The 15972-nt window shown below is 41.7% G+C and overlaps 1 protein-coding gene across 1 annotated transcript; it reads right to left on the bottom strand.

The window, feature by feature from the left end:
* Positions 1-4346: 4346 nt before the first annotated feature.
* On the bottom strand, positions 4347-6230 carry LOC21390818 (UDP-glycosyltransferase 74F1). Its single transcript, XM_010097278.1, has 2 exons — positions 5580-6230; positions 4347-5063 (listed from the first exon to the last, which is right to left on the bottom strand). The coding sequence occupies exons 1-2, from the start codon at positions 6228-6230 to the stop codon at positions 4347-4349; spliced, it is 1368 nt and encodes a 455-aa protein (XP_010095580.1).
* Between the last annotated feature and the right edge of the window lie 9742 nt (positions 6231-15972).

Genomic DNA, 15972 nt, shown 5'->3' with positions numbered 1-15972 from the left:
CGTTAAGTCTTTAGAGAAAGGGGAACCGATTTTGATTTTGAGGATCGAGATCTTGAATCGTAATTCATGTATATGTATTAGAAAGGGAAACTTTTTCTTATACTTTGGGTCTTAGACGTATACTAGGACTTGAAAGGGAAACTTTGGGTCTCAGACTTATACTAGTACTCAAAAGAAAGGGAAACTTTGGGTCTCAGTATTATAGTAGGAGTCGAATTCTACATGACTCGTTGTGTTTTGGCGCTCTTTTTAGACGCGGTTTTTTTAATTATATAGAAACTTCCCTAAAACAGAAATATTATAAGCCGTCGTTGCAAAATAGAGGCCAATCATGAAATTTACACCAAGATCCTTGCATTTAATTCTACCAATTGTAATTAATAGGGTTAAAAAAAAACTATGGACTTAATTGGCCATTACTAATCTCACAATTGTATTAGAGTCCAATAACCATGAACCTTGTTGACCAAGGATAAATCTCTCTCCGTTTTAAATCCAATCGAAAATGGATTGCTCCCTTTTTGGAAAAAGGGGAATAAGCAAAAAAAAAAAAAAAAAGGGGAAAGGAAAGGAGATATTTATCTATTTATTTTTTAAACCGAGTAACGATTAGTGCTGAAACTTTAGACGGGCCACCCGCGACCATCCGAAAATACTGAATTTTTACCCGAGCCCGAGCCCGACCTGCATGAAAAATTCGGGCCGCCCGTTCGAGCCCGAAAATGCACTTGAACGGGCCGCGGGCTTATATTTGCTTGCCCGAACCCGGCCGGACCGCCCGAGCCCGCCCGAATAGTCTGAAATTTTTTTATTATTTTTTAATTTTTATAATTATTAAATTAGTTTGTGTTAAAATTATATAAAAATCAAAATCAACATTCAACAGACATTATTAATACAATTGAATAAATTAATCATGCATATTAATGATGTATATTAAATTCGTAATTCATGATTGTCTCGTTAAAAACTTTATTAAGAAAAACCCAATTGAGATAAAAACTTGGCAAGGAAAAAAGTGTGCAATCATTTTGTAACGAATTACAAATTTTACAAACTTATAAAGTTATACAATTACAAATACAATGTCAAAAGTAAATACATATTTACAAATTACAAATTTATAATTTAATTTAAAGCTGAAGGATCGTCTTCAAAATTAAATGTTAATCGATTAAATTCATCGATCCATTCTTGGCTTACCGGCGAAATTGTACCCTATAAACGTTGATCGGCCCGATCCCAATCCTTAATGCAAACCAAGGCTTCAACAATATCCCTTTATAATGCATTCCGGCGTTCCTCAAGTATTCTTCCTGTAGTACTGAAGGCTTGTTCGGATGAGATAGTGGAGACTGGGATTGAAAATATATCCATTGCCAATTGAGTTAGGATTGGCCAAGTTAATGTCCGTGCCCTCCACAATTGAACTAAGTCAAACGATTATGTTGTACCGTTGACTACTAAGCCTTCACTGAGGTACGCCATAAGCTCGTTGAAGCTGCCGCCGCCGCTGCCACTGTCACTTGTTAACAAAGATTCACTCCCAGCTTCTGTTTGAGTTGTCTTCTTCTTCTTCTTCTTCAACCCGAAAACGTTCAAGAATGAATGCGGGTTTTCTTCTTGTTGTTGCGGTTCCTGTACTCTAGGAGGTACTCTAAACCTAATATCATGTTTACTATAGATCGAATATATTTTTTCCTTTATTATTGGATATTGGTCCTTACAATTGATGCCTAAAAATTCACCTAAGTTTTCTAAACCACTTTCTAAACCTTCTAATTTTAATCTAGGATCAAAACTAGTACCTAAACCATACAACAATGGCAACTTAGACTAATATTTTATAAATTTCTTTTCCATAGAATGGATAGAAACTGCTAAGATTGGATCCTCCCTATATTCGCTAAATAAAATACTAATTCGTAAAAGTTCTCCTAAAGCTAAAGGTGATGTTGGGTAATATGTTCTACTAAGTTTTAGAGTCACTTCATGAAACCTACCTAAAAATTGATACAAAACTTCGGCAATTTGCCAATCATATGCGTCTATATGTTCTACTTCTACTTTTGCACACATATAGTTTGTTATAGCATCCTTATAGGGGATGCATTGTTGAAGTATTATGTAAGTTGAGTTTCATCTTATAGGCATATCTAACGCTAATGCTTTAGGAGGTATATTTAATACTTGTAAGAACCTAAACCAATCTTCTTGTCTTTGGTTACTACCTTGAATCCATGCAAGACTATCTCTAATTCTTTTAATGTGATTACCCATTTCTTTTAAACCGGATTTAACAATTAAATTAATTACGTGACATGCACAACGTTGGTGGAAAATAATACCGTCACCGAATAAACTTAAATCATTTTCAAAAAACTCAATTGCTTTTGTATTGGCACTAGCATTATCTAATGTTATAGCCATTACTTTATCTCTTAATCTAAATTCATCAATTACATTTAAAATGGTATTACATATTAAATCCGCACTATGTGATCCTAGAACACATTTAAAACCTAATATTCTCTTATCTAAATCAAATCCTTTAAAGTAATGTCCAGTTTTAACTAAATAATCTTTATTGGCAACGTTAAACCAAATATCTATCATTAACGCAACACACCCGCTAGTCGAGTGTAAAAAGTTTATTAATGCTTCTTTTTCTTTTTTAAATAATTTTAATAAATCTTTCCTAAGAGTAGTTTTTGAAGTGAACTATGCATTAGGATTATGTACAACCTTAATATATCGTTGCCAATTGGGATGCTCTACAAAACTAAGTGGTTGATCTAAAGCAGCTATCATTCGTGCAACTTCCATACGATATACTTGCGGATCGTATTTCTAAGTGGTTAGACCACCGGTTGCGCGATCAAAAGATAATTGTGTTTGGCGGAGTTCGAGTCCGCCGGATTAGCTAAGCTTTTGAAGACACTGTTCGGAGTGTCTTCTCAAATGTGTGGTGCTGTGAATAGTGTCACCTTGTAATTTAGATAAACAATATTTACACTGAGCTATATGTTTAGTGTTACCTTCATTGTTGATCTCCTCAATTATGTCGAAGTGATCCCAAACTATCGAGGTGCGCTTGCATTTCCTCCTAGAGGTTGCAACACTTGCAGACGCAGTCGCACTGGCACTCGCCGTCGCCGCTTCTCCACACCCATCACCATTGTGACCATGACCTCCAGTACGTCCAACAGGGCTCGGATTAGTAGATTCTTACGTAACAAATTCATTAGTGGGAAATTGTCCTTCTTCCACGTTGTGTTGGGCATCAACGGGAATACCACTATAACCAAAAGGATCCATTATAAAAAAATAAGTGCGATTTGAGAGAGAGAGCTTTAGGATAATGTGATAGTTTTTGGAAAAATTGTGATAGAGATTTGAGAGATTGAGAGAGATTGAGAGAAATTGAGAGGGATTGAGAGAGTTTGAGTGAGAAAAATATGTGGGGGATGGGGGGTATTTATAGGGAAATTTTTGGGTTAAAAAATTGATTTTTTTTCAAAAAATTCGGGGTGCAACGGCTAGTTTAGGGTTCAGTGGGTTCGGGTTCGGGCGGGTCATGCGTGTTCGGGCAAAAACTAGCCGTTGGACGGGTTTTTGGGCATTCGGGCATGTCGGGCATTTTGGCAAAATTCGGGTCGGGCACCAACAGTCGGAATTTTGACCGTTTTCACGATTTTTTGGCAGTCGGGCATTCGGGCAAATCGGGCTTGGCTGGAAAAATTCAAAAAAAACTCCGGCGGATGGCAGTTGACGGCGCCTACATGGCGGCGGGCTCTGGCGAGGTTTTCAAGTTTGGGCTGTCCGAGCCCGAATTTCCACTTTGGTTGGGCCGGCATATGGGCCCGCCCGCTAAACCCGAAAAATTCGGGCAGCGAGCCTGCCCGCCGGTCAAAAGTTCCACCACCAGTAACGATCGTAATCAAATTAGAAATTCAGAATACTGAAGCATGATTAACACCATCATTGTAGCCACTAAAAATAAAATAAAATAAAATCACCATTCCTCATTGTTATCTCTATGTATTTGTATATTTCCCGGTCGATAATCAATAAAAAGCAGTATGAAAAGAGGCATCGAACAATATTATAAAATCTAAAAATAGTGAGCTCAGTGGTCAAGAGAGATTTTTATTTATTAAACTAGATAGATATCATAGATGTTGCAACATTATAACATCTAGGCAGTCATTAATAATGGTTTACATTATCATGCAATATGAAATACCCTACTACTAGCTTTAAGAGGAGGCTAGTTTGTCCACGATTGATCAGTGTTTGTGAAATTTGAACAAAATAAAAATGAAAAAAAATAATAATTGCGGTAATTAGTGACCCAATTTTGCTATAAACTCATCAATGTTTTTATCAGAACTTCCACCCTCATTTACAGCCTTTTTAGCCAATGAACTCCACTTGATTGCATTCCTTTTCATCTCTTTTCCTCTTTCTCCTATTATTTCCTTCACACAATTTTCAACGGCTTCTCCTCTTGCAATCCCTTTATCAGCTGTCGGAGCTTTAAGTCCAACTTTCCAAACATCCACAATATACTTTGCATTAGTAAATTGGTCACTCCATTGTGGCATAGCCACCATAGGAACTCCCAAACTAAGGGCTTCCAAAGTGGAGTTCCAACCACAGTGCGTGACAAAGCATCCGACGGCGTCGTTTGCTAAAACTTCTAACTGAGGACACCAAGAAACGACTAAACCTCTATCAGATGTGTCATCCACGAACCCTTTTGGGAGCTTATCTGCTTCTGATGCTCTGACCACCCAGAGGAAGTGACAGTTGCTTCTCTTAAGACCATTGGCGAGTTCCTCTATTTGCTCGGCTTCAACGTCAACTAAACTCCCAAACGACAAGTATGCGACGGACCCTTTTGGGCGTGAGTTTAGCCATTTCAGGCAAGCTTCACTTTGTGATGGAAAAAGGCTGAAACCATACTGATCGTCGCCTTCAAGTCGCTTATCTAAGTACATGGACGGTATTGTTGGTCCAATTGTCCTCAGGGGTAAAATCTTCATCATCCAGTTAGCCACCTGTATATATGTATGTATTTGGGTTAAGTAAATATTTTCACATGAATACATGATCAATATTTTGAAATTTACGTCAATGCTCTTATCATGAGAAGATGGTAAACAAACAAAACTGGCTGGGTAGCTAATTAATTCACAAAAAGTACATAAAAGTATATTATGGAACTTAAATCATAAAATTAAAGGCAAGGGCAATTATTTTATCGCTCTAATCCATCTCCGACTTTAAAAAAAAAAAAAAAAAAATCTCATAATTTATTTCTTTTCTGATTTTGGTTTGTCCAAACATATCAATTTATCCCTATATTAAATTTCTTTCCCAATTTATATAAATTTTTGACACAATAAGAGATAGAACTTATGACCTCCGATCTAAAATTTTCTTGCAATTATACTAAAAACATATACATATACGTCCTTACACTTTTACCACCCCTAAATCTATCCATCAGTATAGATCAGTTATTCAGTTTATAGCATATAATACTAAATTGAATAGCATTGTACGGCGCTCACCTCTTCTTCCAGCTCATAATACGTGTTGCAAAGCACCCAATCAGCTTTCTCCACATTGGAGAACTGATCCACAACCATCTTGATGACAGCCTGGTGCGACACCGTATCATACACGAACGACGGCAAGTCCGAAGGCCGGAATGGCGGACACCCGGGGATCGAAATCCCGGACTCCGAGACCGGGACTCTTAGCAACCCTCGATGGACGTGGTAATATATGCAGTCCACGGTGCAAGACTGGGTGAAGAAAACAGCTCCGACCAGTCCAAACTCCTTGGCCACGTCGAGAGCCCAAGGCAGGAAGGAGTCATAAACTACGCAGTCGACCGGTCGACCGGCCCCCGATAGCTTCTTAATTAGTTGGGCCAAAGTCGCTGGCCCAACTCGCCAGAAGCGGTCTAAGTAAGCGTCGGTACTCCCCGCTTGTCGGAGTCCACCGTCGTCGTAACCGTCGGAGATGGTATCTATGGATATCAGGGAGGCGGCGGTCACGTGGAGGTTTTTGAGCATGGACTTGGCCGTGACGAGGGTCACGTGGAGGCCTTTGTGGCGTAAACGCTTGCAGAATTGGAGCAGAGGGTTGATGTGGCCTTGGGTTGGGTAGGACAACACCAAGCAGTGGCTTGATGTTTCCATTTCCTTCTCCGCCATTTTGATCTCTCTCAAGTTTCAACAACAAAAATTAGTTATAGTGCGCATTTTTCCTAGTTATATACAACAGAGAGAGAGAGAGAGAGAGAGAGAGAGAGAGAGAGAGAGAGAGAGAGAGAGAGAGAGAGAGAGAGAGAGAGAGATTTGACTGTGATTTATATTTAAACAAAATGTGGCCTTTCTGATGGATTTTTTTAATAAAAGAAATCGGAGAAAACGTTAAAGGAGAGAAGATGGGAAGATAAAAAGGTGTGTTGTATTACTTGAGCATATCGAAAGACAACAACTTACAGTCTTAAAAAAGAAATACAACCGCGTAGAAAATTTTAAAGTATAATCAAGGTTCAACTACTACATTAATTAAAAAATCTCAAAATTAATTTTTAACACTTTCATGTGTCCATACTTCATTATATAGAATTCTAGCCGCTTCATCCCATGTGGTGTGGAAAGTGATGATTAGCGTTGTTTGTTTTATTACGATAATATAAATTTGGAAGGGGAAAAAAAAAAAAAAAGCCTTATTCAGACGTTACGATTACTAAAAACAAACGGATGAATTCCATCAAAACAAAACAAACGGATGAGAATAAATATTTTGGATATACATAGTTGACTTTAACTACTCTCACCAAACCAAATGATAAGATGATATACCAGGTTTGGTTGGGGAAAAAAAATATATTTGTTGATGGTGGATTTTAATCAACAAAAAATTATAACTCTTCGAGAATACTCACACTAATCACTCACGTCTTAATTAAGGATTAATGGTACTGAATAAGTAAATGAGACGAGAGTTTATAATGGTTCGGTTAAAATTATTTGCCTACATCCACTTGTGCATGCACTAATATGTTGTAGATTACAAGTTCTGTAGAAGTCTTTAAGTAAGAGCGTAAAAAACTTAATGAACTTTTATGGCTCTCTTTATAGGCCTTATACATGTGAAAAACCCCCTGCACTTTCCGGGGAGATCAACCTCTATCCCTTAATTTGGAGATTTGGTAGCTGGATTTCCTTGATTATTGCTTCCCGGTCAGGTTAACCACTCTTTACCCGATGCTTGATTTCCTGACTCCAACAGTGGCGGTAGGTGATACAGTGTATCTTCCCCAGGACTGACAGCGGATTTGACCGGTCTGATGTCTCGACGTCGAGTCCTCACCACATGGGCTAGGCCCTCGACGCGCATCAGCGCACGTGACTTCTCGACGTCTAAAGGGCACTCTGGACACACTGGTTCCCTCGACGCCAGCGACCGGTCCTCAACAGGGAGTCCTCGGCGCTTGTCACCTAGAGGAAAGGTCGATCCCTCAACTGTGGTGTAACAATTACCCCCTAGCATGGGATGTCGCGTTGTGATATTCCAGGCTATGTAGCGTCGAGAGATCCACATGGAAGATTCCCTCTTGTAGACTACGGTGACCGCTCGTAGGTACTGCACCATCATTACAGCGAGTACCTCAGGCAGTGGAACAGTCTCGTCAATCATGTCAACGGTCACGTCCCTATACCCTGGCGACATGTGACAATCGAGGGGAAAGTTGCAACCGTCTGATCATATTTATTTCTCCCGCTCTTATCCCAGCCGTTCGATCACGTCTTTTCGGGTTCACCGTTGGATGAGGTCGGTTCAAATTCGACGGTCGAGATCTGGCGTCATTAGGACTTCTCGGTCTCTTGAGCTTCCCTCCCCGGGCCTATATATATGCCCCTTGACACAATTTTATGGTTATCCATTCTTCAGAACACTGTTAATCTGCCGAATTCTCACCAGGAACCACCGTCTCCGACTTCAATCTCCGGGTGCACCACCTATTCGTGATTCTCCTTCTCAGTTCTAAGGCTTTCTTCAAGAACTAGTAAGTCTTCTGGCACCCTTTCATTTCTTAGTGTGATTCTGGACTTGGTTCTGTAAAAACTAACACTATAAAGGTTCACATAACCAAAAAATGAACTTACCTGAATAATGTCGTGTTAATTTGGGTTGAATACTGTCGTGGTAGCACCTACTTGGGTTCAGTGGACCACGTCAGGGTTCTCAAACTCACTTATGGGTCCCTGGGGACCCTGGTGAGCTCTTTTCGAGTTAAAAACCCATTTCTGGGCTGTGTGAGCCTAGTGTCGAAGTTCCTGGCTCTAGGATCATTTTGTCCTGAGCCTTTTCTTTCCTGATTCTTTTTTTGGCCTCTCAACCACTAGGTACTTACCTCGACCCATTTTGTGCTTATTTTCAGATCATGCCGGCCAAACAAGTTAGAGGTCTCCACTTCCACAGTTAGGGAAGACCCTGAGGAAGTTGCAACACCAAGCACATCCTCAGATGACAGTGGGGACTCCCTGCTTCGCCAGGTGGAGGAGTACCCCGAGGGGTCGGTCTCGACCTCACACCTTGATGAGCTGATCCTCCTCGAAGTCAAGGATGAGGGCCTAAGGGTCGGCCCTGCTGGGGGGAGCAGTTATGGACTGGCGTCGACAAGTGACGTTACGGGGATGGTAACGGATGTCAACCCGTCGAAGATTAAACCCCAGGTCACCCTGAAGGCCTTCAATGACGCAGGGATCGACGCTAGCCACTTCTACTTAATCATCCCAACCTCCAACGACAGGGCTCACAACCCTCATCCCCGCTATATGACCATATACAAGCCGTCCCTCAGTTTCGGGCAGACTTTGCCCTTTCACCCTTTCATGAAGGTCCTTTGTGGCCTTCACAGGATTTCCCCTGCCCAGCTGTCATCCAACAACTGGGTAATAATAAACTCCATGGTCATCCTGTGGAGAAAATTTTTGAGCCTCGACATAACCGTTGAGGAATTTTTGTACTATTATGCCCTTAAGGCTTCCTCTGGTCAAAGGGATTTTTTCTATTTTGGAGCTCACTCCTAGAGATGCAAGAACGGGCCGGCCCGGCCTAGCCCGTCCCGTTCTTCTTAGGTCCACGTGGGCCATGGGCCGGGCTGGGCCGGCCCATGTACAAATTACTTCGGCCCAGCCCAGCCCATGTGCTAACTTTACGTGGGCCAGGCCGGACCGTGCCGTGGGCCAGGATGGGCCGTGCCGTGGGCCTTGAATGGGCCGGCCCATATTGGCCCATCATAGGTTTAGATAGGCTAGCCCATTCAAGGCCCATCTTGGCCCATCATGGGTTTAAATGGGCCAGCCCATCTGTGCATGTAATTTTTAATTTTTTTTATTTTTAAACAAGTTAACAAAAATAAATGTTTGAATAGTCAATGGGAATATGAAAAGATATATTTTATTTACGATTGCCTCATTAAAAACCTTTCTAAGGAAAACCCAGTGGGATAAAACCTTAGTAAGGAAAAAAGAGTACAATCAGAATAATTATACATAAGATATTTACAAAATTACCAAAACAAAGAAAAAAAACATTAAAAAATAGATATTGTTCGTAATTACAATGTATTGCTCCCAGTAGGAGTATCAGAAATATCTAAATTTTCAAAATCATCAACCTAATCATCTTGAACTTGTTGGCTTCTTCTGCGAGCATCCTCCCAATCTTTGACGCACATTACTGCCTCCAGAATATCGTCATTCAAGCGTGCACGCCGTTCATCAAGTACTCTACCACTGCAACTAAATACTTGTTCACTTGCAACTATGGACACTGGTATGGTTAGTATATCACGTGCCATTCTAGAAAGCACAGGAAAAGTTCTTGACTATGATCTCCAAAATGACAAAATATCAAACTTATTGAAATCATGACCACCACCTTGCTCATTGAAAATGAATGCCGCAAAATTTGTTTCCAGATAGTTTTCCAATTCACTACGTGCTGAAGATGTGGATGACGCACCGAAACCAAATCCGGTGTAGCTAATCATACTTTCCCATGAAGAACCGTGTGGTACAGATGTAGTACTCGCTAAAGGTGTAGGGGACATTGTTTGGCCACCTCCATATTTTTCATTATATGCAGTAAATAAAGTGTTAACTTTTACTTGCACATTTTGAATGGTTATGATGTCAGAATGCACCTTCAGTTTTTCCCCTATTGTTCCATGAACTCAACAGATTCCCTAAACATGTCAAAATCTCTATGCATATCGAAGGTTGCAGCAATGTCGTACAATTTATGTAATGCATGAGGAGAGGTGGGATAATACACACCTAAGAGTTGGAGAGTGGCTTCATAAAAAACCTTCAAGAAATTATAGAAGCATGAAGCAATTTGCCAATCAATTTCTTGAAGCGGCTCAGTTGGATTCTTCAAGTTGTAATACGTGGTTATGACCTCTTTGTATGGTAGGCATGCGTTCAACATCAAATATGTTGAATTCCATCAGTGTCCCACGTCAGTAGGAAGTTTTCTGGGTTTCTTGCAATGTTTAGGAAATTCTTCACTTCGAGAGCCAGAACTTGCTACCTAACCCAAGGTTGTTCGAATATTTTCCAAATAACCTTGAAAAAATTTCATGCCATCTTGAATACACAAGTTAATAATATGACAAGCACATCTTTGGTGAAAAAGTGTTCCACCATGTTGTGGTTTCAAAGTTGTCTTGAAAAGGTTTATCGCAGCAGTATTGGCAGATGCATTGTCAAATGTGATGCTCAAAACCTTTTCTTTAATGCCATAAAAATCAAAAACTTCCATGATGACATCATGAATGGCCTTGGTGAATGAATTAAATTCATTAACTAAATTTTCTCTCATTGAATGAAATACTTTCATAGTGTCAGCTCTTGTGGTAGTTCTTGAAACACGCCTATATTGTGGATTATAAGCATTTTGAATGTACTCCTCAAAGGCCGGATCATCTGCAAGACTAACTGGTTGTTGAGCACTAGCCAAATATCTAGCGTGCCATTCTCTAGCTCTTTGTTGGTCATATGACCATCAGAGCTAAATTGAAGTGTTTGTTGACGACAATCAACACCACCTACACCATGCTTAGCTTCACACTTTTTGCGATGCCTCTCTAAGTGACCAGTACCAGAAGAGGATTTACATGTGTAGTCTTGTTTGCATACTTTGCAAATTGCACGTTCTTCTATTACACCATTCTCATTTTTACGCATTACTAAATCAAAATAATTCCAAACTGGTGAAGTTCGTTGTATTTTTCTTTTACCTTTACGAGTCACATCAGATGAGCCACCAACTTGAGATACTGAGTCAGCTCCAATTTCTTCAAGTGGATCATTAAATTGTTCTTCTTCATTGATCACCAAATTTGAAACATTAGTGTTCCTTCCATGTGATGATGCCATTACTTCAAAAAAAAAACAATAAATTAACATAACATTATCAATAAAAATTAAATAAGATAATTACACAATAAAATTAACTTATAACAATATAAAATTAATAAACAACAAATAAAATAAATTATACCTTTTAAGTTTTTTTTTCTCCTTTTAGAAGAAGTGAAGAACTGTAAACTAATAAAAAGTTAAAATTAAGATGGAAGCACGTCTCCAACATTCGAAACGTTTCCACGGCTACATATAGGCAAAAACTGAGATGGAAGCGCGGCCCTAACGTTTATTACAATTTGCACGTCCGTCCTATCACTTCATATCACTTCATGAAGTGCCATATCAGTCTCTCTTTCCCATGCACGCAACCTCACTCTAGCACTCTCTCTTTCCCACGCAGGCACGGGCACACACACAACCCTCATCTCTTTCTCTCTTTCCCACGCAAAGCCTCTGTTTTTTCTCTCTTTCCCAGTCCCAGACACCAACAGAAGTTTCTATCTCTTTCTCACACAAAAATATTATTATTATTATATATATATATATTAAACGTAATTCGTGCTTCGTGCTGCTGCCTATCACTTCACAAATATATATATATATATATATATTCAACGTAATTCATTGTGCTTCACAAAAATATTATTATTATATATATATGCCAACCTGACAGGACGTCACTTGTAAATTGCTTTCTTTTTGCTTTACAAAAGTTTCTCGAGAATCAAATAATCATTTTTTCAATTACATTTTTTTAGAAAAAAAAAAAAAAAACTTCTTCATGTGACTGTAATGGATATATATATATAAACGTAATTCATTTGATGTGCTTGTGCTGCCGCCTATCACTTCACTATCAGAGTATCAGTATTTCCAAAATTTGGTTTCCACGCCATGGACGCAACAATATTTTCTAGACAGTAATTTTTTCTCTTTTCCAGACAACTTCTTCTTTCTTTTTCTCACAAAATCATTATATGACTTACAATATCAATTTTATCTCTTAAAAACAAAACACAATTTTGTTGGGCCGGCCCATAGTGGGCTTTGATGGGCCCGTTGGGCCAGACCATTATGGGCCTAAATGGACCGGGCTGGGCCGGCCCATCATGGGCCTAAACGGGCCGGCCCAGCCCGGCCTGGCCTATAATTTTTCACGGGCCGGCCCATGGGCCGATATAGGTTGGCCCAGCCCAGCCCACCAATATTTATGGGCTGGGCCATGCCTTGAACAGTGTTGTACCGTGCCGGCCCGGCCCGTCATTATATCAGGATGGGCCCGGGCCGGCCCACGGGCCCCGGCCCATTGCTGCATCTCTACTCACTCCAAGTCCAAACCTCCCGTCCCTCCGGTTGTGGTCGAGAAGACCTCAAGCTGTCACGGGTGGAAGCCCCAATTCTTCTTCCTTGACGGTAATTTCAACACCCAACCGCTCGACGGTGAGCGTCCCCTCGGGACACAGACAGTATTCATCAAATATTGTAGGTCTCCTTTTTATTGTACTCTTGTGACATCCTTCTATTTGCAGCAGTCTCACATGCGTTGCTATTTGTGCAGGTGAAGTCGTTACCCGACCGAGGCTCTCCACAGCTGCGCTTGGACGCATCGAGCATATCCTATCCCTCGACGACTCCAGACGAAGCTCTACCGCGCTCAACACACCTGAGAACCGTCTGCTCTACGGGTTGTCGGTTATCCTTGAGCCTCTGTGCGAGCCAGTTGTCCCACCCGCGGACCTCCTCAGCGGTAAGTCGGGTCTTATTTCCCCCAACCTTTCAGTAGAAAAAAGGAAAGTAGTCGAGAGATTCTTAGGCCTGACTTTTCTTCATTGTGCAGCAGTACCCTCTGACATGAGGTATGTCGTTCCCCCCAAGCCAAGGAAGAGAGGCAGTGAGGCCTCCTCAAAGTCGACGAGCCAAGCGACGGCCCAAGTCGATCCAACTCCCAGCGCTGCTGAGGTCCAATCTCGGGGAAGATTCGTTATTACCCCCGGCACCAAGAGGGTAAGGACGGAGGAGCCGCAAGGCCCCTCGTCGGTCGAGGGATCCTCCCGACGCCTAGACAGAGGGAAGAGCATCGAGGTCGCTGCAAATCTGGAGCTCCCTTCCACACCTGAGGGTCCCCTCGTGATGCCGAGGTCGAAGATCAACGACCCCCAGTTCCTGGTCTCGGATATGGTCAACCACGACCTGGATTGGGCTATGCGTCTTCCCCCTCATTTCAGCCTTCCTATCTAAGTCATCTACTCACACTTTCACTTGGACTCCTGGAACAAGTTTACGGGGATGGATCTCCTGGATCGCCAGTGCATAGTGGTGCTCTGCCAAGTCTCGATAAGTCTTATTCATTTCTCGACCTTATCCCTTATATAATAATTGACTTGTACTTACTTCTGCCTTTCTTTTTCATTTCCCAGGCTCTCGAAGCTACGCTCCTAAATTATGTGGAGCTCGACGCTCTGCTGAAGAAGGGCATTCTGTCGAGGGCTGCGGAGGAGGAGATCTTTGCGCTGGAAGCCGTTTGGGACGAGCTCTCCTCAGAGTTAGAGACTGAGAAAGCCAAGGTCAAGTCCTTGAAGGAGACGGTTGAAAAAGCCAAGCGCGATAGCTTTGAAGAGGGCTGCTCTAAGGGAGTCGAGGTATTCCTTGCCTCGCCTATCTTTCAGCAGAAAAGGAAAGAGGCTGTCGAGGAGTTCCTTCGGTCGGAGGAATTCTGCCGCTCGATCGACGCCCAAATCGATGCATTCAAGTCGTCTAAGGAGTTCAAGGACACAGTCGAGGAGCGGGTCAAACAATTCAAGTCCTTTGAAGCTTTTGAGGATCTTGTTTCCCAGAGGCTTGACGCCTATCAAGACTCTGTTGAGTTCGAGGAACTTCAGCTCACTCTGATGAAGTCTGTTGGGGAGCAGATTCTCGACCGCTTCTTAAGGAAGCGTCCAGATGTCGACCTGGCTTTCCTCGACGAATCTGACGACGAGAGGGTGGAGGTGATAGAGAGGGCTCCAGATGCCGAGGGGGATGATCAGACGCCGAGGGATAGGGCTGCGCCATGACTACTTTTCTTTCTTTTTTTATAATTCTTAAAGGGCCATCAGGCCGAAACATTGAATTTTTGTTTTGTAATGGCCATAAGGTCGAGACTCTTTTCTTATTTATTTATATAATGCATTTTTCTTTATACAGATGCTTGTTGTGGATGTTGTAGAAATACTTGAAATTTTCTGAAAATTTTTGGTTAAGTATAGTTAGCCAGGACTTACCACACTTTGCTACCTTTAAAGGCCTTGGGGCGGCCTTATTTAGCCTTACTACCCCCTCGTCGAAGATAGTCTTTAACTTATCTTCATCGTAAGATTGGTCGACGTAGATAGTAGATTCTCAAATATGTAGATTCTGGTCGAGCGATAAAATTCACACGAGTAGACTAAAATAAGTAGAAAATTCAGACGAACTTTTATTCACGTCGACTTTTTAGTCTGCAGAAATACACTAGAAAATTGAGCAAAAATTTCTAAGTGTAACCTTTAGGTCGACCGTTATCGCCGCTATTGATAGTAGATCTTTAGTTGGTCTGCATTCCAAATGTGCTTGATGTCTCGACCATTAACTTCGGCGAGTCGATAGGATCCATTAGCCACAACCTCCTTTATCCTGTAAGGTCCTTCCCAAGTTGGGCCCAGTACCCTAGAGTTTTTGGGCTTAGTGTTTGGGGTTACCACTCACAAAACGAGGTTTCCCACTTTAAGCCGCTTATGCTTGACCTTTCTGTTGTAGTACCTGGCTATTCTGGCTTGGTACGAGGCGAGCCTTAGATGCGCGTCTATGTGCCTCTCTTCCAGAAGGTCAAGCTCTAAGCCTTTCCCACTTTAAGCCGCTTATGCTTGACCTTTCTGTTGTAGTACCTGGCTGTTCTGGCTTGGTACGAGGCGAGCCTTAGATGCGCGTCTATGTGCCTCTCTTCCAGAAGGTCAAGCTCTAAGCCCATTCGCTTGACGTTCTTATCTTCTTCATACCATATCACTCGGCTGGTGGGAATGGATATCTCGACTGGGAGGACCACTTCCACCCCATAAGCCATCGAGAACGGTGTTTCCCCTGTGGTCGTCCTATAGGCCCACAAGACCTTTGGTAGCTCATCTGCCCACTTGCCCTTGTAGTTATCGAGTCGACGCTTCAGCGTGACTTTGATAATCTTATTGACCGCCTCGACCTGTCCGTTGGACTGGGGATATACAACCGAGGAGAAGTTCTTATGGATACCTAGCAATTCGTAGAACTGGTTAGTGTTGTCATTGTTAAACTGCTTCCCGTTATTCGATACGAGAGAGTGTGGTACACCAAACCGGCAGACTATGTTGTTCCATATAAAGTTTGTGCATTTCTCCTTTGATATCATCGTTAAAGGCTCAGCTTCAACCCACTTCGTGAAGTAGTCGACCGCTACAATGGCGTACTTGTATCCCCCGGGGGTCTTGTGCAATGGGCCGATGAGATCAATCCCCCATTT

This window comes from Morus notabilis, unplaced genomic scaffold, assembly GCF_000414095.1.
Source record: "Morus notabilis unplaced genomic scaffold, ASM41409v2 Scaffold579, whole genome shotgun sequence".
Classification (NCBI taxonomy): domain Eukaryota; kingdom Viridiplantae; phylum Streptophyta; class Magnoliopsida; order Rosales; family Moraceae; genus Morus; species Morus notabilis.
This window is presented reverse-complemented; position numbering and strand designations above follow the sequence as displayed.

Coding starts and splice junctions, on each gene's coding strand:
- LOC21390818 (XM_010097278.1), bottom strand. CDS start 6,230: ATGGCGGAGAAGGAAATGGAAACATCAAGCCACTGCTTGGTGTTGTCC. Junction 5,064..5,579: donor ATTATGAGCTGGAAGAAGAG/GTGAGCGCCGTA, acceptor ACATATATACAG/GTGGCTAACTGGATGATGAA.